The sequence below is a fragment of the Centruroides sculpturatus genome, unplaced genomic scaffold, assembly GCF_000671375.1.
Source record: "Centruroides sculpturatus isolate CEXI.00-Female unplaced genomic scaffold, Cexi_2.0 scaffold997, whole genome shotgun sequence".
NCBI classification, from domain to species: domain Eukaryota; kingdom Metazoa; phylum Arthropoda; class Arachnida; order Scorpiones; family Buthidae; genus Centruroides; species Centruroides sculpturatus.
Window position 1 is genome coordinate 219,126 of NW_019385146.1, and position 25,580 is coordinate 244,705.

General features: G+C 31.0%; 1 protein-coding gene across 1 annotated transcript; it reads right to left on the minus strand.

The window, feature by feature from the left end:
* Positions 1-14,010: 14,010 nt before the first annotated feature.
* Positions 14,011-25,068, minus strand: LOC111635404. The gene is made up of 4 exons (XM_023380356.1): positions 21,310-25,068; positions 19,922-19,984; positions 19,159-19,539; positions 14,011-15,984 (listed from the first exon to the last, which is right to left on the minus strand). Exons 1-4 carry the CDS (start codon positions 21,356-21,358, stop codon positions 15,755-15,757), a joined length of 723 nt encoding a protein of 240 aa, XP_023236124.1. The 5' UTR covers positions 21,359-25,068; the 3' UTR covers positions 14,011-15,754.
* Positions 25,069-25,580: the final 512 nt, after the last annotated feature.

A 25,580-nucleotide genomic window follows, 5' to 3' on the forward strand; every position in this document is an offset into this window, starting at 1 on the left:
TTGGAATAAATTAATATTAAACAATTTTTAATATTCTGAACACAATTTGTAAAGATAATTAATTAACAAAAGCAGATACTGTAGTCCCTAGTTAACACAATTCATTAATAATGGATAATTTTCTTTCTTTTTTTTTTTTTTTTTTTTTTTTTTCTAGACGGCGCCATCTGGGCTTCATTTCGGTTGCCTGCACGTACGGTGCGACTGGGTGAGTTTGGGATAGTCTTGTTGGAAAATAAGCTGCCCGTTGAGCCCCCACTTCCTGCCGTTTTCTTTTAAAATTTTCTTTTTCTTTAAGATACATTGGAGGGTGGGGTCCTTGTTCATGTTAAACCCGGGCGTTACGGGTTGCGCCAGTGGAAGCGAACATGTGTCGGGAAGGATATGATTGATGAGGTAATAAAGGCGTTCCAAACCTCCCCCCTTGCTGGGCATTTAGGTGCCGAGAAGACCCACNAATATAAATTTACATATCTGACATCTACTATATTTTTACAATATATGATTGTTGATTTATTTAACATTACAGTATTTAATATTATAGATTATTATATGAACTAATGACATTACAATGTCTTGAGGTTGGTAAACAGGATTAACATTTAATATAAATTTACATATTATTTGATTCCCGTTACAACATTACAGTTTTTTGTTATTGTTGATTTATGTAACAGTTCAATCGTTATTATTAATTAGCACATTGATCACAATAATAATAGTTTGAATCTAGTGAATACAATTAATATAAAATTTTTAACCAGTTTTCATTTATTGAGATGCTAGGATTTTTATTTATACTATTTTGATTTTTGATTATTTCTATACTTTCCTTGAATTTTCTTTTGTATGAGATACATACAAAAGAAAATTCAAGGAAAGTATAGAAATAATCAAAAATCAAAATCCTAGCATCTCAATAAATGAAAACTGGTTAAAAATTTTATATTAATTGTATTCACTAGATTCAAACTATTATTATTGTGATCAATGTGCTAATTAATAATAACGATTGAACTGTTACATAAATCAACAATAACAAAAAACTGTAATGTTGTAACGNTCGTTTATTGAGATGCTAGGATTTTTATTTATACTATTTTGATTTTTGATTATTTCTATACTTTCCTTGAATTTTCTTTTGTATGTATCTCTTTCTCTGTGTAAGATATCTATATTATTTTTATCTATATTACAATTATTCAAAAGGCAGTGTTCATGAAAAGCAGAATTTAGTATCAACGTATCACACGAATTTAGTATCAATTTAGTATCACACGTATCAACTAAATAAAGATGAGAAAATCCGCCAAGTGTCTTAATTTATAGCACTATATTGTGTCAGAAGCATATTATAATTTAATGTTAAATAAATTTTAATTTTTTCAGTCATACGAGAATAGCAAATTCAAATTCAGAAATCTCTAAATTTGTTTAATTAGGTTGAATTCACATCAGAAATTTATTTCTAATATCGTATGTCTTTTAGAATTGTAGACAAATCGAATTATTTATTTATTTTTATTTTAACTCTTTCCACCCTGTGGACACTAAGAGGGCCTCTTTTAAGGCTGGTATACACGGTAAAGAAATCCTCAAAGGATGTGCTTAACAGACAAAAAAAACTCGGATATAACTGGCTGGATCGAACATAGTAATTTACAAAACTTATTAAAATATCTCCCAACGTATAAATAATTATTTTTATTTAAAAATGGATAGATAGAAAAAATCACGGTTAATCCTCAAAGGATTTCCTTACCGTGTATAACAGCCTTTAGCAAACCCATTATAGTTCGGCCAGATCCACAATTGGGCGGCCGGGTGGTGAGAGACAGGAGCCAACATATCCAGTTGGATCACCCCGAAAAATTCCTAGGGATTTTTCGACCTGTCCGGAATCGATCCCGGGTCCTAGAGCGGTAGGCTGCCACTTTGACCGCTCGGCCATCCGGCCGTCCATAGTTTTCAATTCTGTATAGTATAACACACTGTAGACATAGATACGGATACTCAGAGTATCCATAGAAGTTTTGAAGTATGAAAGGTAGTACAGTATATATTGTAATTATTCTATATTTATCAGTACTTGTAGATTTTAATGAAGAAATTTGCTTGTTTTTGCCTCACCCGCATTGAATCTTAAAAGTTAGTATCTGTAATACTTTCTTGCCTTTTAATACTATGAGGATAATTTTCAGAGATTCGAAGCATCTAATGAAAAGTACTGTGCAGTCGACTATAATTTTCCCCATCATTTGATTTTGAAGTACGAATATTTAACAAGATGATGCTCATTGAATAAAAAGTTCTAAATGAAAAGAAAAGAAAGGAAGAAAGATCAATAACAACGAAAACTGAAAATTCAAGAATTGATGCATATTAAATTAAAAGAATAATAAAGCTTGTTCATTAGAAAAATAGAAAGGGGGAAATAGGTAAAATATTTTGTTAAGGCCTAAAATAAATTGATAAAATATGCACTTAATAACACGTTTTTACCTCTTTATAAGAACATGTAGGTCGAACTATCGCTTTGGGAGACGGAATCGAATCAAAGCTAACAAACCCATGAATTTTTCATGCAATGTCCGTCCCGTGTATATCGAGTTCACTTGACACTCGGTCGCCCCATTCTGGGCCTGGCCGAACCCGCGATGGTACGGAAAGAAGGCCCTTTTAGTGTCTACAGGGTAGAAAGAGTGTAAAAAAAGCACGTAGCCCTAAAACACAATAAACCAAAATAATAATAATATTTAGGATTTTAATAATAAACTAATAGTATATTTTATTAACCCTAAAATTCTACATTAATATNTGAGAAAATCCGCCAAGTGTCTTAATTTATAGCACTATATTGTGTCAGAAGCATAAAAAGATAATTTTCTTATTGAATCACCATTTTCCAAAATAACAGGGTTTCAAAGAAAGTCATTACTAGGCACTACATAGTAGAATCAAAAATAAACCAAATGTTTTGGCATGGTTTTTATTATACAACACAGAAATTCCTATACCTGTATCTACACCCCTATACCAACATCTATATCATTTATTAAAGCAGTCATGGATACCAATTTCTGTGAGCTCTTTAATATCCTTTGTTGCTGCAGTTCTTTCTATTGCTTATTGAAATCTGCATCCCTTCAACTTCTTTTATTTAAGGAATTTAAATAAGTATAGGAGTGCAAAGTTAGTTATGCTCTTCTTGGTCGGATGTGACCAGAGCAACTGGTAGAAGCTGCAGCAAGTAGAGCTCTTAAAGACATTGCAAAGAATGATACTATTCAGATAAACAGTATGAACTAACAGAAGTATATAGCTACAGAAGGCATTCTTCTGTAAATAAACTCATGGATAAAAAAGTTATGCACCAAGAAAAAAGCATTGAAATTGTAAATAAACATCTCCAAACCCGATATCCAATATAGTAAGACACCAACCGAATGCCGTAAATTAATCGGGCTATTTTTATGCTAATTATTAAATAAATTACGTAATTTTTTCTCCCAGCGGTTCCAAATTATTTAAATTAATTAATATATTTATAATTATTAATTTTAATAAGAGATGGCGCCTAACGCTTACCTCTAGTGCCAAATTAATTACGTAATTTATTTAGAATTTAGCATAAAAATAGCCCGATTAATTTACGGCATTCGGTTGGTGTCTTACTGCATTGAAATTGAATGAAATTTTATTACTGTAAATGTGTGATGATCATAAGTGATTATACAACAGCAAACGGATAATTTCCTGTCGACAGTAGTACAATTTAAAGGAACCTTCAATACCATGTAAGGCTTCTTCTTGCCTGGATATATGCAGCAGACAAGCACCTTATGTATCCTGCAATATATTTTCCCACAAATGTTGCAACTGCCTTTCCACAACCCTCATATTTAGAAGGCTGAAAGTGGTTGGTTGGTTCATTAGTGCTTTTTGGCATAACACCATACAGGCTATGCTGTGCCATGTCAAATGGTAGGATTACAAAAAGGTTGTGGAAAGGCAGTTGCAACATTTGTGGGAAAATATATTGCAGGATACATAAGGTGCTTGTCTGCTGCATATATCCAGGCAAGAAGAAGCCTTACATGGTATTGAAGGTTCCTTTAAATTGTACTACTGTCGACAGGAAATTATCCGTTTGCTGTTGTATAATCACTTATGATCATCACACATTTACAGTAATAAAATTTCATTCAATTTCAATGCAGTAAGACACCAACCGAATGCCGTAAATTAATCGGGCTATTTTTATGCTAAATTCTAAATAAATTACGTAATTAATTTGGCACTAGAGGTAAGCGTTAGGCGCCATCTCTTATTAAAATTAATAATTATAAATATATTAATTAATTTAAATAATTTGGAACCGCCGGGAGAAAAAATCGGCCCGGAGCGGGACTCGAACCCACAACTCCTGCTTACCGTGCAGATGCGTTGCCAGTTACGCTATCCGGACCTCCGATCCGATCTNAAGGCTGGTATACACGGTAAGGAAATCCTCAAAGGATGTGCTTAACAGACGAAAAAAACTCGGATATAACTGGCTGGATCGAACATAGTAATTTACAAAACTTATTAAAATATCTCCCAACGTATAAATAATTATTTTTATTTAAAAATGGATAGATAGAAAAAATCACGGTTAATCCTCAAAGGATTTCCTTACCGTGTATAACAGCCTTTAGCAAACCCATTATAGTTCGGCCAGATCCACAATTGGGCGGCCGGGTGGTGAGAGACAGGGGCCAACATATCCAGTTGGATCACCCCGAAAAATTCCTAGGGATTTTTCGACCTGTCCGGAATCGATCCCGGGTCCTAGAGCGGTAGGCTGCCACTTTGACCGCTCGGCCATCCGGCCGTCCATAGTTTTCAATTCTGTATAGTATAACACACTGTAGACATAGATACGGATACTCAGAGTATCCATAGAAGTTTTGAAGTATGAAAGGTAGTACAGTATATATTGTAATTATTCTATACTTATCAGTACTTGTAGATTTTAATGAAGAAATTTGCTTGTTTTTGCCTCACCCGCATTGAATCTTAAAAGTTAGTATCTGTAATACTTTCTTGCCTTTTAATACTATGAGGATAATTTTCAGAGATTCGAAGCATCTAATGAAAAGTACTGTGCAGTCGACTATAATTTTCCCCATCATTTGATTTTGAAGTACGAATATTTAACAAGATGATGCTCATTGAATAAAAAGTTCTAAATGAAAAGAAAAGAAAGGAAGAAAGATCAATAACAACGAAAACTGAAAATTCAAGAATTGATGCATATTAAATTAAAAGAATAATAAAGCTTGTTCATTAGAAAAATAGAAAGGGGGAAATAGGTAAAATATTTTGTTAAGGCCTAAAATAAATTGATAAAATATGCACTTAATAACACGTTTTTACCTCTTTATAAGAACATGTAGGTCGAACTATCGCTTTGGGAGACGGAATCGAATCAAAGCTAACAAACCCATGAATTTTTCATGCAATGTCCGTCCCGTGTATATCGAGTTCACTTGACACTCGGTCGCCCCATTCTGGGCCTGGCCGAACCCGCGATGGTACGGAAAGAAGGCCCTTTTAGTGTCTACAGGGTAGAAAGAGTGTAAAAAAAGCACGTAGCCCTAAAACACAATAAACCAAAATAATAATAATATTTAGGATTTTAATAATAAACTAATAGTATATTTTATTAACCCTAAAATTCTACATTAATATATTTTAAATGATTTATTGTCTAATTTCTACCAAGTGATTTATTTGCATTATTTTTGTTTAATTGCTAATTTATTTTTCGATTTTGGTAGATGTATCATTTACGGTAGAAAAAAATAAATGTGGAAAATAACGGATTCGGAAATTATACAAATATATTAAGAATGTTAAGATTAATTTTGCTTTTAAATTCTTTATGTAAAGATTTACTCCTGATAATGTCTGTTAAATATTTAATTAACATTAACATGTATAAGTAGTGAGGATGAGAATTGATTTTGAAATGAAACCAATTTCTTCAGAATTTCCATTTATCAAAAATTCAATTTCCATTCGAGAGTTCTAATGAGCAAATTATATAAAGAAAATTGCGTAAATATCCGATAAAATAAAAGTGCGAAAATACTTTAATAAAGCAATGCTGTTGATTTTTCCGTTTAGAAAGAAAATATTCGTTTTTTCCTTTGTTAATTAAGATTTGAATTTATTTATTTTTTTAAATTAAGCTTTAGAAACTAATTTCCAAAATCAGACGTAGTGGCAGAGTTGGTAAATATTAAGTCGAGAATAGGAAATTTGCCAATAATTTTTCTGCAATTAATCACATTTTTACTTTTTAAAAATAGTTTTGAAGGATTTTTCCCTTGAGAGGCACTTTTCCCTTGGCACATCACTTGTGTGTCGCGTTGCCTACCTAATTCCATCTATCCAATCCAAACCTGGAATAGAAAACTCCCGGGATCAACTCTTCGGTAGTTGACATTCTTACAATATTTCAAACTTATCACCACGTATTTTGTGTGTTTTTTTAAACCAATTCTTAATAATCGAATTTATTCGGTGTCTTTTACATTTGTACACTTCTTATAACAATCGTTTTTCGAGTGACTTTATAACGATATATATATAATGATGTAACTAAGGTAATTGAAAAACATTCTCCTAAAAGTGACAAAAGGAACGTGCTTTAGTATTGTACTTCCGAATCTGCCTTCAGTAAGCGTTCATATACTGTACTTGTAACAAATACGAATATTGACGCTATATATATATATATATATATATATATTTGTTTACATTTATGACCCAAATGATCCAGATAAGATCATTATTTTTTACAGCACCAGAGGGTGAGATATTCTTTGCACATCTATAAAGGAATTAATATTTATATCTTTAATCAAACTTTTATTTATTGTTTTTTTTTTTAATTTGTTTATTCTGAGTTATAATCAAATTCTGTTTATTGAGAATATTTTATGTCTTTAATTATTGATAAATAGATCTTCAATAGGATAGTTTTTAAAATTAATGCAATATAAAGGTGTTGCCGATTTCTTCGTTGCAATATCAAAGGTATAACGGATATCCTGGAGTATTTGTAGACTACAAACGCTCTTCGACTACTGCTTCAATTTCCGAGGATAATTTGGAACAGACTTTACAAAATCGTCACCGTATGAAATACAGTAGAGTGTCGATTACCGGATGTAATCATTTTTACTTTATTTAAGGTGTTAAATCAAGTAAAAAAGGCCTTTTTTGGCTCCCTAACCCTGTTTCTTACTTTCTTGTTAAGGCTCTGAATTTTGAAAGAAGTTACTTTTTGCTTTGTTTTACATACCGGTACCGTAGTTTTATTTTATTGGGCTGCAATTTGAAAAAATTGTAGACTTATAAATTCCCGCTATCGTTCGGCTTTCTTTCTTTAACCTCGAGAACGGAATTAGATAAATGAAATCCGAGACCAGCCATGGAAACCTTAGGGGCAAGAGGTCCGGATTAACTATATATGAATTTCTATGCAAACAGAAGTCAAGTTATTTCAATTTAAAAGTTTTCCCTCGATAGCAGTTAATAGATGACCGGCACGACAACATTGTTAAAGGAAAAGTATGATGTACACGGGAAAGCCACTAATACTGTATTTGAGGTGGACTGTATATATTTTAAATTAAATAAATTAAAAATTGCAGCCCAGCATTGTGACTTAATAGGCTTGGTTGATTATTTCACCGTTATTACGGTGAATTAATCACCCCTTTGATTATTGGATGCAGTTTTCCAATTGCAGACCTATAGATTCCATTGTCGTCCGTCTGTCCGGCTTTCCTTCATTAATCTTGAGAACGAAGTTAGATGATAATCGAGACCACATATGGAAAGCTTAGGGGCGGAGGTCTCGATTAACTACATTACATACAAACTTACGGAAGGGCGATTATTTAAAATTAAAATACCATTAAAAATTGCAGTCCGGCATTGTGATGTCACAATAATTTATTTTTATATAAAATTATGTAGGGCTATACATTTTCTCATTAGACAGTTGTTTTTTATTCGTTCAGTTCTTCTGTCATCAATATCAATTATTAGTAAAATAATTAAATCTATATATATATATTGTAATACGATTGGTTGCATTTGCACGGTCTACCTGGTATTTACTATGTGGTTATCGTTATTCCTTTATCACTTTGGATTTGGCACAACGATGACCTGTTTAAGAAATTTTTTGATAAAATATGTTTACATTTGTTATCAAATTCTAACAATCAACTTAAGATTTTTATCGTGGAATGGCGATACTCCTTTTTACACACTTAGAGAGCGTGTTGTAAGAAATTTAAATGTTTTGATAAACGATAAAAAAGTGGAAACAATATAGCAGGGTTTTTAAAATAATTGTGTGCTAAAAAAAACTCACTCAAATATTACAGTAAAATGAAAAATTAACAGTTAAATCTAGAATAAGTGATTAAGTTCAGAGAAATAATAATAATAAACAATGTAATGTAACAAAGTAGATAAGATTTAACACTCGTTCTATAAGAGCCAAGAAAATAAAAATATCAAAATGTAACATAGGGAAGGTGATGCGATCAGTCAAATTTTGATACTTGAGGAGCCCAAAAATTAATATAATTTTGTAAAGTTATATATATATATATAAACTTTACGGACGAATTGGACGAACCAACCCCCCTAACAGGTTTGTGGTTCATCCAGTGTCGAGTTTCAGAATTTTCTATATTTGCGGCATTGATTTTATTAGATTCTGGTGGGGTCGTGTGTCATATCTCGGGTTGGTTCGGGCATTATTAAAATTTTACTCGCTATTGGTATTTGCATTGTTTTTTGAAACGCTCACCTCTCCCCTTAAAATTATATTATTATTAATTATTATAAAAAGGAAGAAGGGTCAGGAGAATTTTATTTGAAAATAATTAAACAAATTAATAAAAGCTTAAAAGGAGTAAGTTTTATGTCGTATAATTTAAAATGATCGGACTTCTTTCCAGGGTCTAGTTTGATTGACAGGAATGTAAAAAAAAAAAAAAGAGAGCTACTTGTGTTCGACTGAATTTTTTTTTTTTCCTTTTTTATTGAAAATTTCTGTAGTAAGGTTGTTTTAATGAAAAATCTGATCCTTTAAATATAGGTTTGGCTCTTGGTGGAATTTCTTTTTTGAATTAGTATTATAATATATGGTTCTAACATCATTTTTCTTGAATGATGAGGATGTATAATATAAGTATATTAAATTTAAAGTAACTATCATACCATGCTATTTATCATCATTTCCTGTTTATTAAATGAAAAGTACATTTGAACTTTAAGTAAGAAGAAAGTATTTTGATATATTTGAACGATTTCCTTCTTGATTCAAGTAATAAGCCCAAATATATATTTTATTAAATATTTGACGAAAAACTCAATTTTGGTCAAGAGCTCATTTTAAAGAATGAAAACATTAGAAATTATAATAAATAAAAATTTTATTTAAATGTTTCCAGAAATTAAAATGCTTATTCATAGTATAATGTTTTCAAAACTTAATTCTTTTGAATTTTTTAGATTTCATCTTTTTAGATGAAATCTAAAAAATCTGAAAATAAAAAAAATCCATATTGTAGATGAGATTCGTCTTCAATGTATGAATACAACTTTTTTGTTGTAGTTTAAAGGGATCAAATGTTTCTGAATTTTGAATTTGTTTTGTGACTATATTTTACATGATGATAATGCTAAGTAGAAAAAGCATTTCATCCCTTCTAGTTTAACTATGCACTAGTATACTTAATATTTTCTACCTTATTCTAGAGATAAAGTATATACGAAACTTTTATGACAGACGCCATTCTAAGATTATTCCGTAATTTAATGCAGTTTTATCACTATTGAAAACTTGTTTTTAGTTTACTGATGTGTACAAGAGAGTGCTTCCTTGAAAATGTCGAAGCTCTAATTTATCCATAATGTATGATAGACGAATTAGGATAGGGTCTTATGAGAAGGATGAACATATTTTTTTAATGATATTTACATCATCATATGTTAACTTTTGACTGTATAAAGTAGCCTACTGTTGGCATACTAAAACTTAAATTTCCAAGTTAACATGCATACTGCCAGGTGATAAAACACTTAAAACTATTCTGAGAGAGATCAAGAGAGACACGGGATCTATTAAAAGGCACTAGTAATTTATCTGGAAAATAAATAATATATTATTCGAGTAAATGATATTTATTTTTAATGGACGATATACTTCAGAATTATTTGAGATGATAAGATTATGCTTAGCTAACGTTTTTTCATAGTTATTTCGGAATACAAAATCCTTACTTTGTTTGCTTGATTTTTTCAATCATCTGAAAATAAAGTGTTTTTCGCATATCATAGTTATGAAATTAAGATAATATACAGAAAGGTTTTTTCTCCCCAGAGAAACAAAATGTAATTGAGTTTTGCCATTGAAGACGGTACATTAATTTATAAATGGATTTACAGTCTTTTACACACCTTATTTTAGATAAAACTCGTATAGTATCCTTCAATATTACGTCCGAAACACATTTAATAATTACTTTATTGTGTCGATTTTGATTCTAGAATATTTTAATTATATTTCGAAGCGAAAAGTTACAAGAAACTAATTTTTAATTCTACTCGTATAAAATAATAGAAACTACTTCTGTTAAATGTTTCTATATGATAATATTGGCCATCTTCGCTTTAAAATGTAATTTATGATAAAATAGAAAATTCGATGTAAAAATTATTTAAATTCCCAACGTCCTTATTGATTTTTTCGCAGGCTCTCACACCCGATCAGTGGCAGAAATATTCACAAAAAATACAAGTTTCACCTCCGTGCCGTGGAGGAATGGCTCTAGAAAATAACAAGGAGTTTGTCTAAATTCCAAGAAAAACATGTAGAAAAATTACATTTATTGTGTAAATATTTAATTTAATAAAAAAGAAAGAACTGTACTTAAAACTGCATCAGTGTCTTCTCTGCTTTATCAAGTTAATTTAGATAAAATGAAACGATTAAAAATAAATTTTGTGAATTTTATAATAAAACTTCCGAGGAAAAATTTGACATTTCGAAAAGTTATTAATTGCTCTCTATTAAATTTCTGTTACTGCATTAATTCGTATGTCGTTAGAATCATTTGCATGATAATTACCATTTTCCTCATTGTTTTAATTGTGTGCGTACCCAAATGACTTCCATTATCTACGGATATTTTTTAAAAAAGATCAAAATTTCTGAATTTTACATACTCGAATACACTTTTAACTTGGAAACGACTTAACATTACGGCAATTTATCACAGTTTCACGGTGATGACACGCATTCGGAATTGTTTAAATTTAGTTTAATTTTATCAAAACTTTTCGAAATAATTAACTCTAAATTTAATATTTTTATAGCTTTTCTATAAGTTTTTTTAAAAGAATATTAAGTTACATGTAATTAAAAGACCGCAGAAATTGTGCGTGTGTGTCTTCCCTTACTCTCTTCTACACTGCAGGAACACATTACACAAGCATAGAGGATAGTACATCAATTTAACGTCACCTCTTCGTTTTCACAATGAGAAATTCCGAAAAATGAAGTCAAATTTACGTGCATTATCTCAACAGGTCGAAGACCATAATAAAAAGATCACGTCGACAATTAATATTGTTATTGTGCGAATTCGATCTTTTTTAGGCTCTTTCCCGTCAATTTATGTCATCGACGACAGACCTGTTGACCGGTTAGTGCACAATTACGTAAAAATTTGATGTCATTCTTTGGAATTTGAGATATGACTTTAAATTGACGCTGCATGCATGCACTGTCCGAACTAAATGAAATAGGCCTTGTGCTGGTGTGAAAGGGACGGCGTGAAATCTTGACTGTATTGAAACACATTTCACTATTTCTATTTTTTTTTTAAACTTTCCGATCCCAAATGCCTGACATATCAGCGAAATTCCTGGGAACTTTCGTCTCCCGATTTGATCCTGGGTCCCCAGAACGGTAGGCAGACACTTAATCGCCTATTTCCATTGGAAAAACTGAAAGTTAATGACGCTGTATAAACGCCATTAATTTTAATAAGAATAAAAATAAAGATCATCAATTTTTTTTTATATTTTTAATGGATAAATTTCCACGACGTTGTTTTGAAGGTTTTCGTGAAGAAGGCATTTTCATCTAATAAAGATTATTTTCTAAAAAATTAAGCAAAACAACATTCTAACCAATTTAAAATTCATTAAATTCCTTTCTACAACTTTATTTAATATTTAGAATTTATTTACCTTTAAGATATTTTAATTAATTCGAACTTTTATTCTGTTTTTTCTTAACCGTAGGCGGACATTCTCAATTAGTTTTCGTTGGCTTAAAACTGCTATAAAATTATATAATCGTCTCTAACAATTAATAAATTAGTTTACGATAATATAATATGAATATTATTTTAATTAGTTAATTATAAATATTCTTTGTTAATATCTTGAATAATAAAATATTCACGATTGTAATTTGGCTAATGTTTACCACCCGAGGTAAAATTTATTATTAAAGTTACATTATGTAGTTCATAAAGTATATTGATATTTATTATGTCAACAGCCGCCATGTCAGTCGAGCGGTTGTTGTTGTTCTTTAACATTTCCTTAAATTAATTTTCGTTTAATTATCCAGGCAATAAATTAGTTAAAATCGTTAGAAAATAATTATTTAATGTCCACACGCATTCCTATCGCTTAATATTGGATTTTATGCAAGCCGTAAAGTGAATTTTATGCCGATTTGGCACTTTCATTTCGTCTTTTTTAGTATAATATTGTAAGTTGTATTTTATAAGTTTTAAAAAGTTATTAAAAACATACTTTTTTAAATAAAAAAAAGCAAAATTAGAAAGTGCAATTCACACAAAATCCAATATTAAGTGATAATTATGCAATTATCACTTAATATTGGATTTTTGTAAGCTGCAAAGTGAGTTATATGATTTTCCATATTTAGTATATTCGTTTCTGAATTATAAACGTATTTTATATAAAAAGAAGGAAAATTAAAAGTGCAAAATCATTATTATACAATGTCTAAATGCTTCATAATATTGGATTTTATATTGGTTGCACTTTTTTTTAATATTAAAAACATTTAGAAACAGTTTATTGAACTTATATTATTCAAAATGAATTTATATTACAATTTTATATTTGTTTTTCAATTATTTTCTGAACCCATTTTTAAAATTTCATATTGCATTTTATGCAAACCGAAAAGGTAATTTTGTAACAAATTTCTAGCTTGATATAAAACCAACGGTTACACTTCTTTATAAACAAATCAAAAATATAATTTAGTATCTTAAACTAAAATAGGATTCTTAAACGAAATAAGATCAATAAAAATTACATTTTAGTTTTTTTTAATCCTAGTACTAAATTATTCAATGAAAAAAATCTGTAACTTTTCTGTAAATCTGTAAACAACTTTTATTGATTTCTTTCCTAAAATTTCATAATATATAAACTGAGTACTCAAAAATATTATTTACTTTACACACTTCTTAATGTTAATATATAAGATGATAAATTGAAGAAAGTATATTTATATGAAGCTAAGAGGTCGAGAGAAAATAAATCATTAATCCTGTAATTACTCTCTTCTAATTGCATGGGACATGATTCTTGACAGTATTTAAGTAGACAGAAAATCTAATCATTTTTCCCTTTATTAAAATTTTGAATCAATCTTAAATTTGTGTACTTAACATTAATTTTTAGAAGTGGGAAAAAATTTCAGTTAAAAAACAAATTAATGTTTTTTCTCCCTGCTGAAAACAGTTTTTACTTATTTATTTTCTTACATTTTCAATAATAATATCATTTTTGTCATTTATCTTGTTATAAATAACGCTTTAATTATCTTGTCATTATAATAAATAGATGAAATTATTCATCGTAATCCATTGGAAAAAAAATGATGTAAAAAATCGATTGATAAAAATTCAAATTCTTGAAGGTTTTTCCTATTTTTGGTCTTGCTAATTTTAAATTTTGTATTAAAAACAATTTTTCCCCCTCTTTTACTCAAACCACGTTACGATAGCTCGAAGATATCTTAATTTTAAAACCGTAAATTAATTAACGGAATAAATACGCTAAAGGAATCACTAAAAAAAACAAAACCTAATTCTATTTTGTTTTATAACTAAAAGATTTGAAAAAATTTCGCATTATTTTTCCAAGCGCCTGACACCGGACGATTTTCGGTGTAAATTGAAAAACTTAATCCCCGAATTTCTTCAATTTATCCCATTAATCCCTAGAAATCTTTAACGACCCGCCGTGTTACTAATAGCAGCGACATCACGCGTTGACAATTAACACTATTACTGACAAGGACACGAAAATGGCGCCGTATTCTCTCCTTTTTTTACGGAAACGTCACGAATGTAATATCGACTTTTATTCATTTTCAACTTTCTTATTACAAATAAGCATACAATATCCATATTTCATATAGGACATGTCTATGAAGAACAAGCGAATCCGATGATCTTTCGCGCGATTTATCGCAATTTTTTCTTCTTTTTGTTTTTTAATAAGAAATAAAAGCATAGCTCGTGGCTACTAAATAATAACAACGTGTATATATATAGTCTATATATATATGTATATTATAACGACACTTTGATCCTTTATCACATAAGTGAAATATTTCAAACTTGAAAAGAAAGGCTCCATTTTTTCCCCTACATTTAAAACTGGCAACACTTCTCTCCGCATCCGCCATTTTATTTCCGGGTATTAACAATTATTCAACTTGGAATGTTGGCTTTTACGATTAAAAACAACATTTTAAATCCAAATTCCGTAGATATACACAAATATAGCAAGAAAATTCAAAGAACAGAAGGCGAGATTCGTTCGTGGAGCTTGCATAGATAATACATGAACAGTTAAACATATGTTTTATAGTTATACAACGGAGAGAACGAAACGGCACCCTTTTTAAATAATTCTTTACAAGTTCGACAACATAATTTGCAATAAAAAAATATTATAAATGAATTCAGCAGAGAAACCAACGATAAAGGATCAAATCGACTCATCACTCTGCTGTATGCTTGTTTGTTGTGTTTGTGGTGTGTGTGTGTGTGTGTATATAATTTGTTGTAGATTTAGCTCGCGGATAAAATTACAGATAAAACTCGAGAATAAAAACTTGTTGCGCTCTAACTCTATACATCCATTTTTTTCCTCCTCGTATATATTCTTGTTTTTTTGATAAAATTACAACATCGACACTTTAAAATAACAAATTACGCACGCTCGATTATTTGATTTTTTAAAAAATAAAAATTCGTTACGTGATATGTTTCCTCTCTATACATATAATATATATTTGTGTAGACACATATATAATGTATGTATATAGAAGACGATGCGTAGTCATACCCCGATTTAACTCCATTTAACGTTACTTTCTATTGGTTCGGCGTATGATTGAATGGTCCGAATAGTGTTTTTCTTTTTTTTACATGTATACCGAGAAATGATCGATCCGTGTAAATTCAGGGTAAGACTGGAGCTCGTCTGTTATATAATTTGGTTCCACAAAAAATGGCAGTACAGTTATATAATATCTAGCACAACAATTACAGCGAAACACAATTAGCACCTGAGAACTGGTCCACACTCATTATAACGACAATGGCTCTTATCGTACGTCTTCGTGACATACTTCCATGTAATCGGGATCACGAAATACGTCTTTAACCATTTCTTTCAACATCGTGTAGCGAGGTATGATTGGATATGATTTTGAGTCTCTATACGCCACGTTCAGTATGTGTATGATGTTCCTTAGATTGGAATATTTCTTTAACAGGCGATAAAGATCATTAATCAGTTGGATATTTTCGTCTTCCACTTCTTGAACACTTAAACCTAGCATTAAAAAAAATAACGATATTTTAGAAGTGTTGCCATATTTCATTCTTTATTACGTCGACTCGTAACGCCGTTCCGTCAAGTCGATTCGCCGCCGGCTTCGTGACATCATTGGATGAATTACCGTAATCTATCATGACGTCACGCGCTCCCTAGTGGCCAATTACGTCACGATATAGGCGCGCTTATGACGTCACGCAATGGTAATAAATCCCCATAGGCGTTGACATCATAAATAGCTTTAGCCCGGTCTGACGTCACGTCCGATAAAAAAAAAAAATAAATAACTTTCCGTAATCAATCGTTAAACAAGTGGGGGATTTCTTTGGCATAAAATTCAAATTTTAAACGTGCGACCATTATAAATTACGTGGCTAAAATGTCACAATAAAAAATTGATCAGGCAGATTATAATCCTGACGTCACACCGAAAACTTTATGCTATCGAATATTACATCGGAGTGTAATAAATTTTTCTTTTATGCCTTCGCGAAACTTCAGTCGAATAAGCATTTATTTAGAAATAAATTTTACAAACGTATGACCTAAAAATCGCAACCAGTGTGATATCGCTGACGTCATAGAAAAGAGTAGAAAAATGCGAATCTGCTGTGACGTCAGTGAATACTAATTTAAACCCGAAACAATAAAAATTAACATCCGTTTTAGGAGGAAAAGAAAGAGGAAGGATTGAAAAAGAATCAATTTTCCACCAAAAAACACATGACAACAATTTGTTTTCCATTAATCATCCTCTTTAAGGATATTTGACATACGAAGCAGGTTAACGACCTTCCCGGTAATTACAGTTAAACCTTAAATCTTTCAAGGCACATGATTACGTTGTTTATTCCTCGCGGGACGATAATCAAAACAGTTTAATATTCGAAAACGGAGAAAGCTGTCACTCTGGTTGTCGTCACCGAACCCGGCATAAACGGTGAGTAATTATGACGTAACACATATATGCTAATGAGCGTGGCGTGACAATTAACGTGTAAAAAATTGAGTAATTGTGATGTAACCGTTTCGTCACGCCGAACATGTCAGGAGAAATTTTTATGCGAATTTTTCGACACTAGAGGCGGCGCTCGATTGAAAAATTAATATTAATTTTCTTTTTTTTTATAACGAAAGGAATTGTTAGTTAATTAAATTTAAACCGTAATTGCCAAAATGGTGCCATTTAGACGAATCTTCGGCTGTTAATGGCATTGCTAGAGGATAAAAATGTAGACTGATTTAGTTATCAACATCATCATTATTAAGCTAGATGTTCGCCATTAAAAGAGGTAATGTCTTGCTAAAGATAAACTATATGCGGTGCCATTTTATTATTCGTTTAAAAAAAAAGAAATAAAAATTACTAGCGGGCATAAATAAAAAAGATTTAAAAATAATTTTCTGAAAATTCAACGAGTTTGAGAAGTTTGAAGGAAAGAGAGAAGAGCCATTTCCATTTAAAAAATGTATGGTGCCGAAATTAATTATCAACAGATTTTTTCGTCCGTTCGCATTTAATAAAATTACTTTTTACCTATCGAATCGGCCAAACGTGAAGAATCGAAACAAGTAAACAACATCCTAATTAAAGCATAAAAATAATATCCGCTATATATTTTTCGAAACTTCGCGAAAACATGTCTATTTAAATAAATATAATGAACCAAGGAGGAAGAGAGGTATTACTTTATTAAAAAAAAAAAAGCGTGTGTATATATTTTCTGAAAGTAATTCGGGTGAATTTAATGATGTAGTCGGCTGCAAAATATGATGCGATGTTCGCAATTACTAACTACGCCACCTTCGTTTAAAAACGGAAATGACGTATGATCCCGCCTCGTTTTCATTTTTTGGGAAATTAACAGGAAATGACGCAGAAAAATTTTTTTAGATCACGTGTTCTCTTTCATTTTCATAACTTTTTCTTTTTGAAAAAACCGCAAAATTAAAAAAAATAACTTTCATAGATAATAATGTAATTGATTTTCCCCCAATTACCTATCAACCTGTCAAATAAATTTTTTAAACAGAAAGGTAAAAAAAATTAGATGTCTTTTAACACGCTAGATGGCACAACTGCAGAAGATAGATTTTATACACACATACGCGCGCGAGCACTTTTTAATTTAAATTTTTAAATCTATATTTTAAAATGAATTTTGCATAAAATAATATGTATTAAATAAAAATGTAAACTCGAAATTTTCCCGAATTTACATTAAAAGGGAAAAAATACACAAAGACGAGAAAAAGTAACAAATTTACATTGTCTGTAAAAATATCCGCTTTTTAACGCATCAAATAAGATCTAGAATGCATTTATATCGAGGTTGGAAAATTACCTTCCGCTCTCCTCCCCCTTTACGTCACTAAAATTTAAATATTCAAATTCGGTCCTCTTGCGGAGTTAGAAATAAGCATTCAAAAACAAATTAATAGTAGTAATAAATAAATCTGATGGTTCCGAAACAAATCCAAAAAATTGCAATTTTTTACGTTAAAAAATAATAATATAAATATAAATTACTTCAATACTTTCTAATTTATTTTTTTAAATTTATTCAACTTTTACTGCCATCTGGTGTGCCGGTTACGAACCTTTTTAAATTTTACTTTCTAATTATTCGAGTGAATTTTAATAATAATAATAAATACATTACTTGCTTAATTAAACACTAAAAAATTCCTTTAAAATATAAATTAATTATAGCTTTCAAGTGCATATAAAATACTATTTTATACAGATTTATATATAAATATATGCAGCATCCTCGTTTCTAAAAATAGCAAGCGATCCCGCCATTAATAAATTTGTTCTTTGAAAGCCGATAGAGTTGAAGCTTGTAATCTTAAAACACGCGAAAGAGCATTCCATCGAGCAAATTAAAATATTTAGAAACAGATCAGTAATTAAAACTTTACTTAATTTCCAAAGCTTAAGGGATTTTCATTTCGGTAGATTGGCAAAATTCCCTAGAATTAAACGCTAACCAAAGCGAAAATTTCATTTCTGGCCGTTTAAACTTTTAAAACTGCAACTATTAAATTTAACATCTTACTCTTTGAAGAGGCAATCATCAAAAGGTAAACGATTGGAGGAGAGAGAAGAGAAGGAACAAATTGATTTTAAAGCTTAAATATTTAATTAAAAACAATAAAAATCGTCACCTTCGAAACGAGCTTTCCTTTCTCTTTCTCTAGCTTCTTCCTCGGCTTGTTTCTGTGCTGGACTTTTGCCGGGTTCTCTCGTTTCTGCTGCTTTCTCTAGTGCGGCGCAAGCTCTTAGGACGTAAGTGGTCACCTGCTCCTGTTTCTCTTGTCGAGGGACATCCAGTAATACCCAATACTGAGTATCGAGTTGGATGACATCTTTGATCATATTCTTCAACAGTTGATATCTTCTCAAAACATTTCTTTCGGCTTTCGATGAGTCGTATCTTTCGTGAAGGGTGGTCAGAGAACTTTTTACCGTATTATACGATTCGCCTATCTTGGTGGTGACTGTACGCACGCGATCGTTAGTTTGTATGGTTCCTTCTCGTGTGTGATCTGCAAGAAAAGTAGAAATCTACCTTTTTAAATCTTCTCGACAACGATTCGTCTCTAAATATTACCGCAAAACTCACCTCTTCTAACGGGTTCTCGTTATGGCTCCGATATTTTATCCTATCTGCATCGTGCCATTAATATTCCTATAAATATATTTCCAATACTACTACTAGCTAGGGGTCATCTAAGGGAAAACCCACTAAGTACGCGTCGTGTTAAGCTATCGCTAAAACTAGGGAGAAATGGTTACTATAGCAACTAGAGTGAAAGTGTTTTCTAACACGGAAACTAATACCCCATATCTTTTAAGTCGAAATCATCATTAAGTTCATCATTATCATCATCGAATAACAGATGATTGGATAATTTAATTATATCTTACCATATTCCACTTCTTGCACGAATTTCTTTACAGAGGTCGTAAATTTTCCCACCAAATTGGATCCTAATTTTTAAAAAAAAAATAAGTTTTTTTATATTATTCATAAATTTTAAAATATAAATAATTTAAGTAAAATAGAAAATAAAAGATTGAAGATGACATTAATAAAGATAAATTGTTAAATGCTTCTTATTTTCTTCTTCACAGTTACTCTCTTTCACTTAAAGAGGAATTGCGGTTTAGTGCAAGTTAGAACATTACTTTTAAATTAAAAGGATCAAAAAATCAGGAGTGTAATGCTCCTGTATCGATTTTTAAGAGTTTGTCTTAGCAAAATCTAAAAGAATTGTCTTATTATTACTTTTTTACTCTCTTAGAACCAATTCTGTAAGTAGAGTCGTCCGTTTAACAGCATAAAATATATCTCTATTAAGTTATTTATCATTAAAAAATAATAAAATTAATAATAAATTAAATTTTATTCATTTGTTAAATAATTAACTATCGACGGGATGATTCTTTATCTAGAAATTACAAATATCCTGAATTGTCTGATAGTTTGTTCAGTCTCCTCCTCATAGACTGGAGGATATTGACCTCTTCGGATTTTGACATTTTCTGTAGGAGACAAGGCCCAGGGGGTCGTATCGAGTAACGAAATAGTTTGACAACTCTGACGTATTAACTTGGCATTTAACATAAACCACGTACATATATAAATGCCATTTCCGTCTATGAAGTGACATTGTTTCGAAATTCCAGAGAGAATTTTAATAAAATGACAAATGGACGTTTTTTAAATTAAATTTAAATAAAAAATTCTAATTTCAAGTAAATGCAAAGTGCATAATGTCGACCATTGTTTAAAGAATTTAATTTCGATGGCTAAATAATACTTTTTTCTTTTTTTTAGTTTAAGCGCTCGCTTGATAAAAATATCCCGCTAACGGCTCCTGTAAAGGTGCCTTTCCTGTACGAATGATTACTCATGCAGAGAAGATGCACTTCAGGGGAGCGGCTGTTATTATAATTAGCAAATAGGATTGCCGAAGAGTTTTCTTATTACAAAGGGTGGATAAGAGGAGGAAAGAGGATGTGGTTTAAGCCATTGATTCCCGGATCGCTTATACGCGATCAATTTTCCGGTCACACCGATATATATACGGTTAAGAGGCCCGTTTAGTTTAGGGAAGCAAGTTTGCACTGTTGCTACTTGGCCGACTGCCCAGTATCACATCAGCAACCTGCTGCTCCTTCTCTCGACTCGAGGGGGTAGAAAAGGGATGAGAGATGAAGTTAGTAACAGACGAAAAGCCATCGATCGAGATTTTATTTTATTTTTAAAAAAGATGACCTTGGAAGAGGTCATAAATGAGATATCAACTTACTACTTTCGGTTCGTTGGGTCTCTTTCTTTCGGTCATATTTGGGTGGCATCGCTGATTATCCTTGGATGAAAATGACTAGCAGTGCACATCCCTGCCAAACGAAGTATCCTCTCACCTCACGAGCCTGGCGTACGCTCGACGCCAACGCACCAGACGTGCGCAGTGTTCGATGGCGTCATAACGGACATGGAAAGTGAGAATGCCAATTCGAATTTCGATCTGAAAATTATCTTCCGAGCGAAGACGTCGTCTTATATAACTCTCTTCGTCTCGAAAAACGTTACGTTTGTTTTATCTGCAAACAAATATTTAACGACGAGAGAAAAAAAATATCCCGTAGAAGGAAACTTTTAGAGATAAACTGTGACGTAGTGGGGGAAACATCCCTAATGCGAGATGCTACCTTAAAATAGAAAGATCTTAAAATGGGGAGGAGGCTTTTTGGATGCGGGAGAACGTCTCCTACTGTAAAATAGCGGTTTTATTTTACGGCTTGGTATATTTTTGGAAACAATGTCGAGATTTAAAATGCTAAACGAGGAGGAGGAAAAGAGGTACGAGTGACCCGCGGCCGTGCTTTTCGAATCTCTCTCTGCTCCTTCCTCGTTTTTAGCAATCACGAAGCGGTTTCTCTCTTCTCGCATGGGATATAAAAAAGTCGGATGGTGTTCACGAAAATTTCGATTCCGATATTCTGACTGTTAAGAAGTTTTCTGGTATATTACGAAACATTATTGAATTTTTTCTCTTCTTTGATCGATACAATTCGTTTCTTTTCCCGGGAGTGTATACGTATGCTGGATAATCGTTTTACTTTTTTTTTTGCTCTAAAAAAAGGCTGAAAGTCAAGTGTTGTAGCTCACGAAAAATATTTTTCAACTTGCAGCATTCTCTGGAAAGAAGAGGGGAAAAAAGCGCTAAGGTAGCGATCACGTCCGTCGACGTCATCGATTTTCCCTCTGATCTGTTAAGTAAAAACAAAAGATCAGTTTGCTGCCAAATTTTTAATGTTTACGGAAAGATCAGTTTTCTATGGGGTAAAAGGTTAAAAGCTGAGATAACAATTCGTGAATATATTTAAAAAATCAATTTTTAATTTACTTAAATTTAGTTCAAATAAAATATATTGCTTTAAAAGGTCCTCTTGCTTTCAAAATGTTGAATTATATTCTCTTCACAAAACTATTTTTGGCATCTTAGTGAATGTAATTATGGAAAGATGCCTGAAATCATGTTAGAAAATATTTTTTAAAAAATTAAATAATATAATTTAGATTTATTCGTGTATTCCTTCTGATTAGATTTATAAACCATTAAGTTAATTTAATTTTAAAATAATGTGGATCTTGGACATAATTATGTAATTTCTGTCTGCCTGTGGCAAAGTTCGGACCATTGAGGATGCAAAATTGCTTAATCTTCCGCGATACCTCAGAGTGCTGTTCTGAAATCAAACAAATCAACACCATATAAATATTTTTATTGTCATCAGATATACATACCAGAAGAGATGAACAGTAAAAGTTAAATAATATTAAATTCATTCAAAATACTTATAAGGTGGCACAAGAGTGAAGTGGCCTTCTTAAGGGGAGGGGGAAAAATTAAACATTGCACAGTGGTTTATTAATCTAACAATCTACCACATTTTACATTCTTTCTAAGTATGCTGTTTAACCGTTCCTTGGAGCAGACGAGCGATGCTCTGGACATTTTGCCGAGCCTTACAGAATGGGTCACGTTAATTTAACCATTAGTAAAAATTGCATATTAATGATCTAAAAATTAATATTTAAAAAATAAATTAATATGTTAGATATATTGTGGATAAAGAGGTAAAATTCCTAATCCTTTTGTCATGTCTCGGTGGATAGCATAGATGGTTCCAACTATCTCATTGATAATCAATAAATTCTATCTCCTTTCCAATAATCAATTGCACTTGGAATATCTACACTACTTGATAATTTTTTTCATTTACTGCAGGATAAAGAATTTTGATATAGAACTTACAAAAATAACCGTCGAAACTTTGTACCGAGAAGAGGAGTGCGAAATCCGAGACCGAAACCAGAACACCGAGATAAAAACTTTAACTTTAAGGACGATTTAACATTTATTAGCCTAAGTTAGGATAGAATAATGTTGAATTATTAAATAGTCATTTCACGCGCACATACATTCATAGAAACATTCGAATATTTCTAACATGTAGGAAAAAAATCACGAGTCGTTCCTCGCACGTTTTCCAAACTGATCACGAGTGAAAAACAAAGCCTAGCAATTACGCAGGCAAAAACCTGAGTTGACTCGCCACAAAATATGTGACTAGAAATCTTAAATGAGGAACCATTATGCATCTCAAGCATTTATTCCTTACAAACAACTGCCAAAAAAGAAGAGTAACTTTTATGAATTATTAATAATAATATCTCAAAAAATGAGTTCCCTTAAGGAAACAAATGGGTAACCGATCACATGTTTATAAACATTCATCCAGAAAATCGCTCTAATTTTTACACTACTGGAAATTGCACTGTAAATATGGAATTAAAATTTTCATTTTATTATATAGGAAACTATTATTATTATTATATTATTAGACTATCCACTAAGTTTATCTTTTACACCAAAAACGTTTAAATACTACAAAATGTGACAAACGGCATATCACGAAGACATTACAAAGCACTAAATGAGCTATCGCTGTCTACTGGATGAGGACTAAAAAACGTCCAGATATTGATGATAAATAATGACTTTGCAAGTTAAACACGCAAAGTATTCTGGTTTGCCTCCAGACACAATTTATGCAGATTTGCTTCCGAACAAGTTTGATGTAATGCTTGTGTGCAAGTGAAGCAGATAATGAATGTTATTTGATTGCACATCTAAAAAGTTCTACTAGTTACTTGAAATTAAAAATAATAAAACAAAAAGCCGATGATGACAGTCAATACGGCCATAAATTTCAAATCCTCGAGGGGACAATTTCAATATAATCATGCAACTAATTGTAGTAATAGTAATAACAATAATAAAAAGGAAGGCAGTGATATTCAAATGAACAAAACTTATCAAGGTTAACAAGAAGTATGTTTTAATACAATAACGGAAAAAAAAATTTGTTTGGCAGGACAATGTGTGGTATCTATAAAGTGACGTAAATGGAAAAAGGCACCACTATCACATAAACAGACCTAATCTGAAATTTTGTTCAATAAAAATTAACCAAATTCTCGAGAAGAAAGATCCAACAAGAGTAAACTATTTATATACATGAAACATATTGCATTTGTGTTATCACAAAATGTGCCCTAAGAAAAAAACCATTTTGAAATGCACACAGAAAGAAACAACCAACATGAAAATAACTTATGTACAGTACACGTTAAAAAAAAAATCACTGAAAAATTACTATTATTATATTTTTGTTTCCAATTAATGCAAATGACTAGAGACAAAATGTCCAGAAGAGAAAAATTAAGTGCAAAAAACTGATAATGTCTTAAATATAATTTTCCAACAAAGTAATTTATAGTGCTTTGTTTTTAGTCAATAACTTAAATTATTACAATTCTACCAATATGTACTTTTACTTTGCGCGGTTCCAATTTTGTCTACTTATAAACATTTTAGCTCGGAGAGCCAGCATGCATTAATTATTTCTAGACAGACCATATTTCGAAATTGCAAGTGTGGCTTCGCATCATCTTAAACATAAATTAAGGTTTTAAAATTATATATATATATATATATATATATTTCTTTNTTTTATGACAAAATATTCATAAATATTTGGAAGTTCAAATCTGCAATCTTAGATTCCTTCAACTTTTACAGTCTGGCAAAGCACTTTATGGCCAAAGTCAAATAATTTTAAACTATTTAAATACCTCTCAACAAACTTAAAGTTATGATTGATTTTTTGCCTTTGTTTTGCACTTTCACATCCAATCATTAATTTGCATATTATATTTTTATTATAAATATATCAAAGAATAATATTCACTAACTTACGTATATATCATGTAATTTTAAATATTGTTATTCAATTTATATCATAATGTCCTAATGAACATTCCATTTCTGAAGAAAGTTTGTATATGAAGTTGTGTACAAAAGATACAGAAAATAAAAAATATTAAGTGAAAATTAATTCTAATACAAGAGAAATAACTGTTTCATTTAGATAAATATGTAAATTATACCTTTAAAACAGTGCTTCTCTAATTAGTTGATAGGGCAGACTGGCAATATTTATTCAATGT

Excerpts from the sequence above, each read along its gene's own strand:
- LOC111635404 (XM_023380356.1), bottom strand. The coding sequence starts at position 21,358 with ATGCCACCCAAATATGACCGAAAGAAAGAGACCCAACGAACCGAAAGT. Across the intron at positions 19,985-21,309 it reads GACCCAACGAACCGAAAGTA|GATCCAATTTGGTGGGAAAA; the intron begins GTAAGTTGATAT and ends TTTAAAAATTAG. Across the intron at positions 15,985-19,158 it reads AAGGAAAGCTCGTTTCGAAG|GTTTAAGTGTTCAAGAAGTG; the intron begins GTGACGATTTTT and ends TTTTAATGCTAG.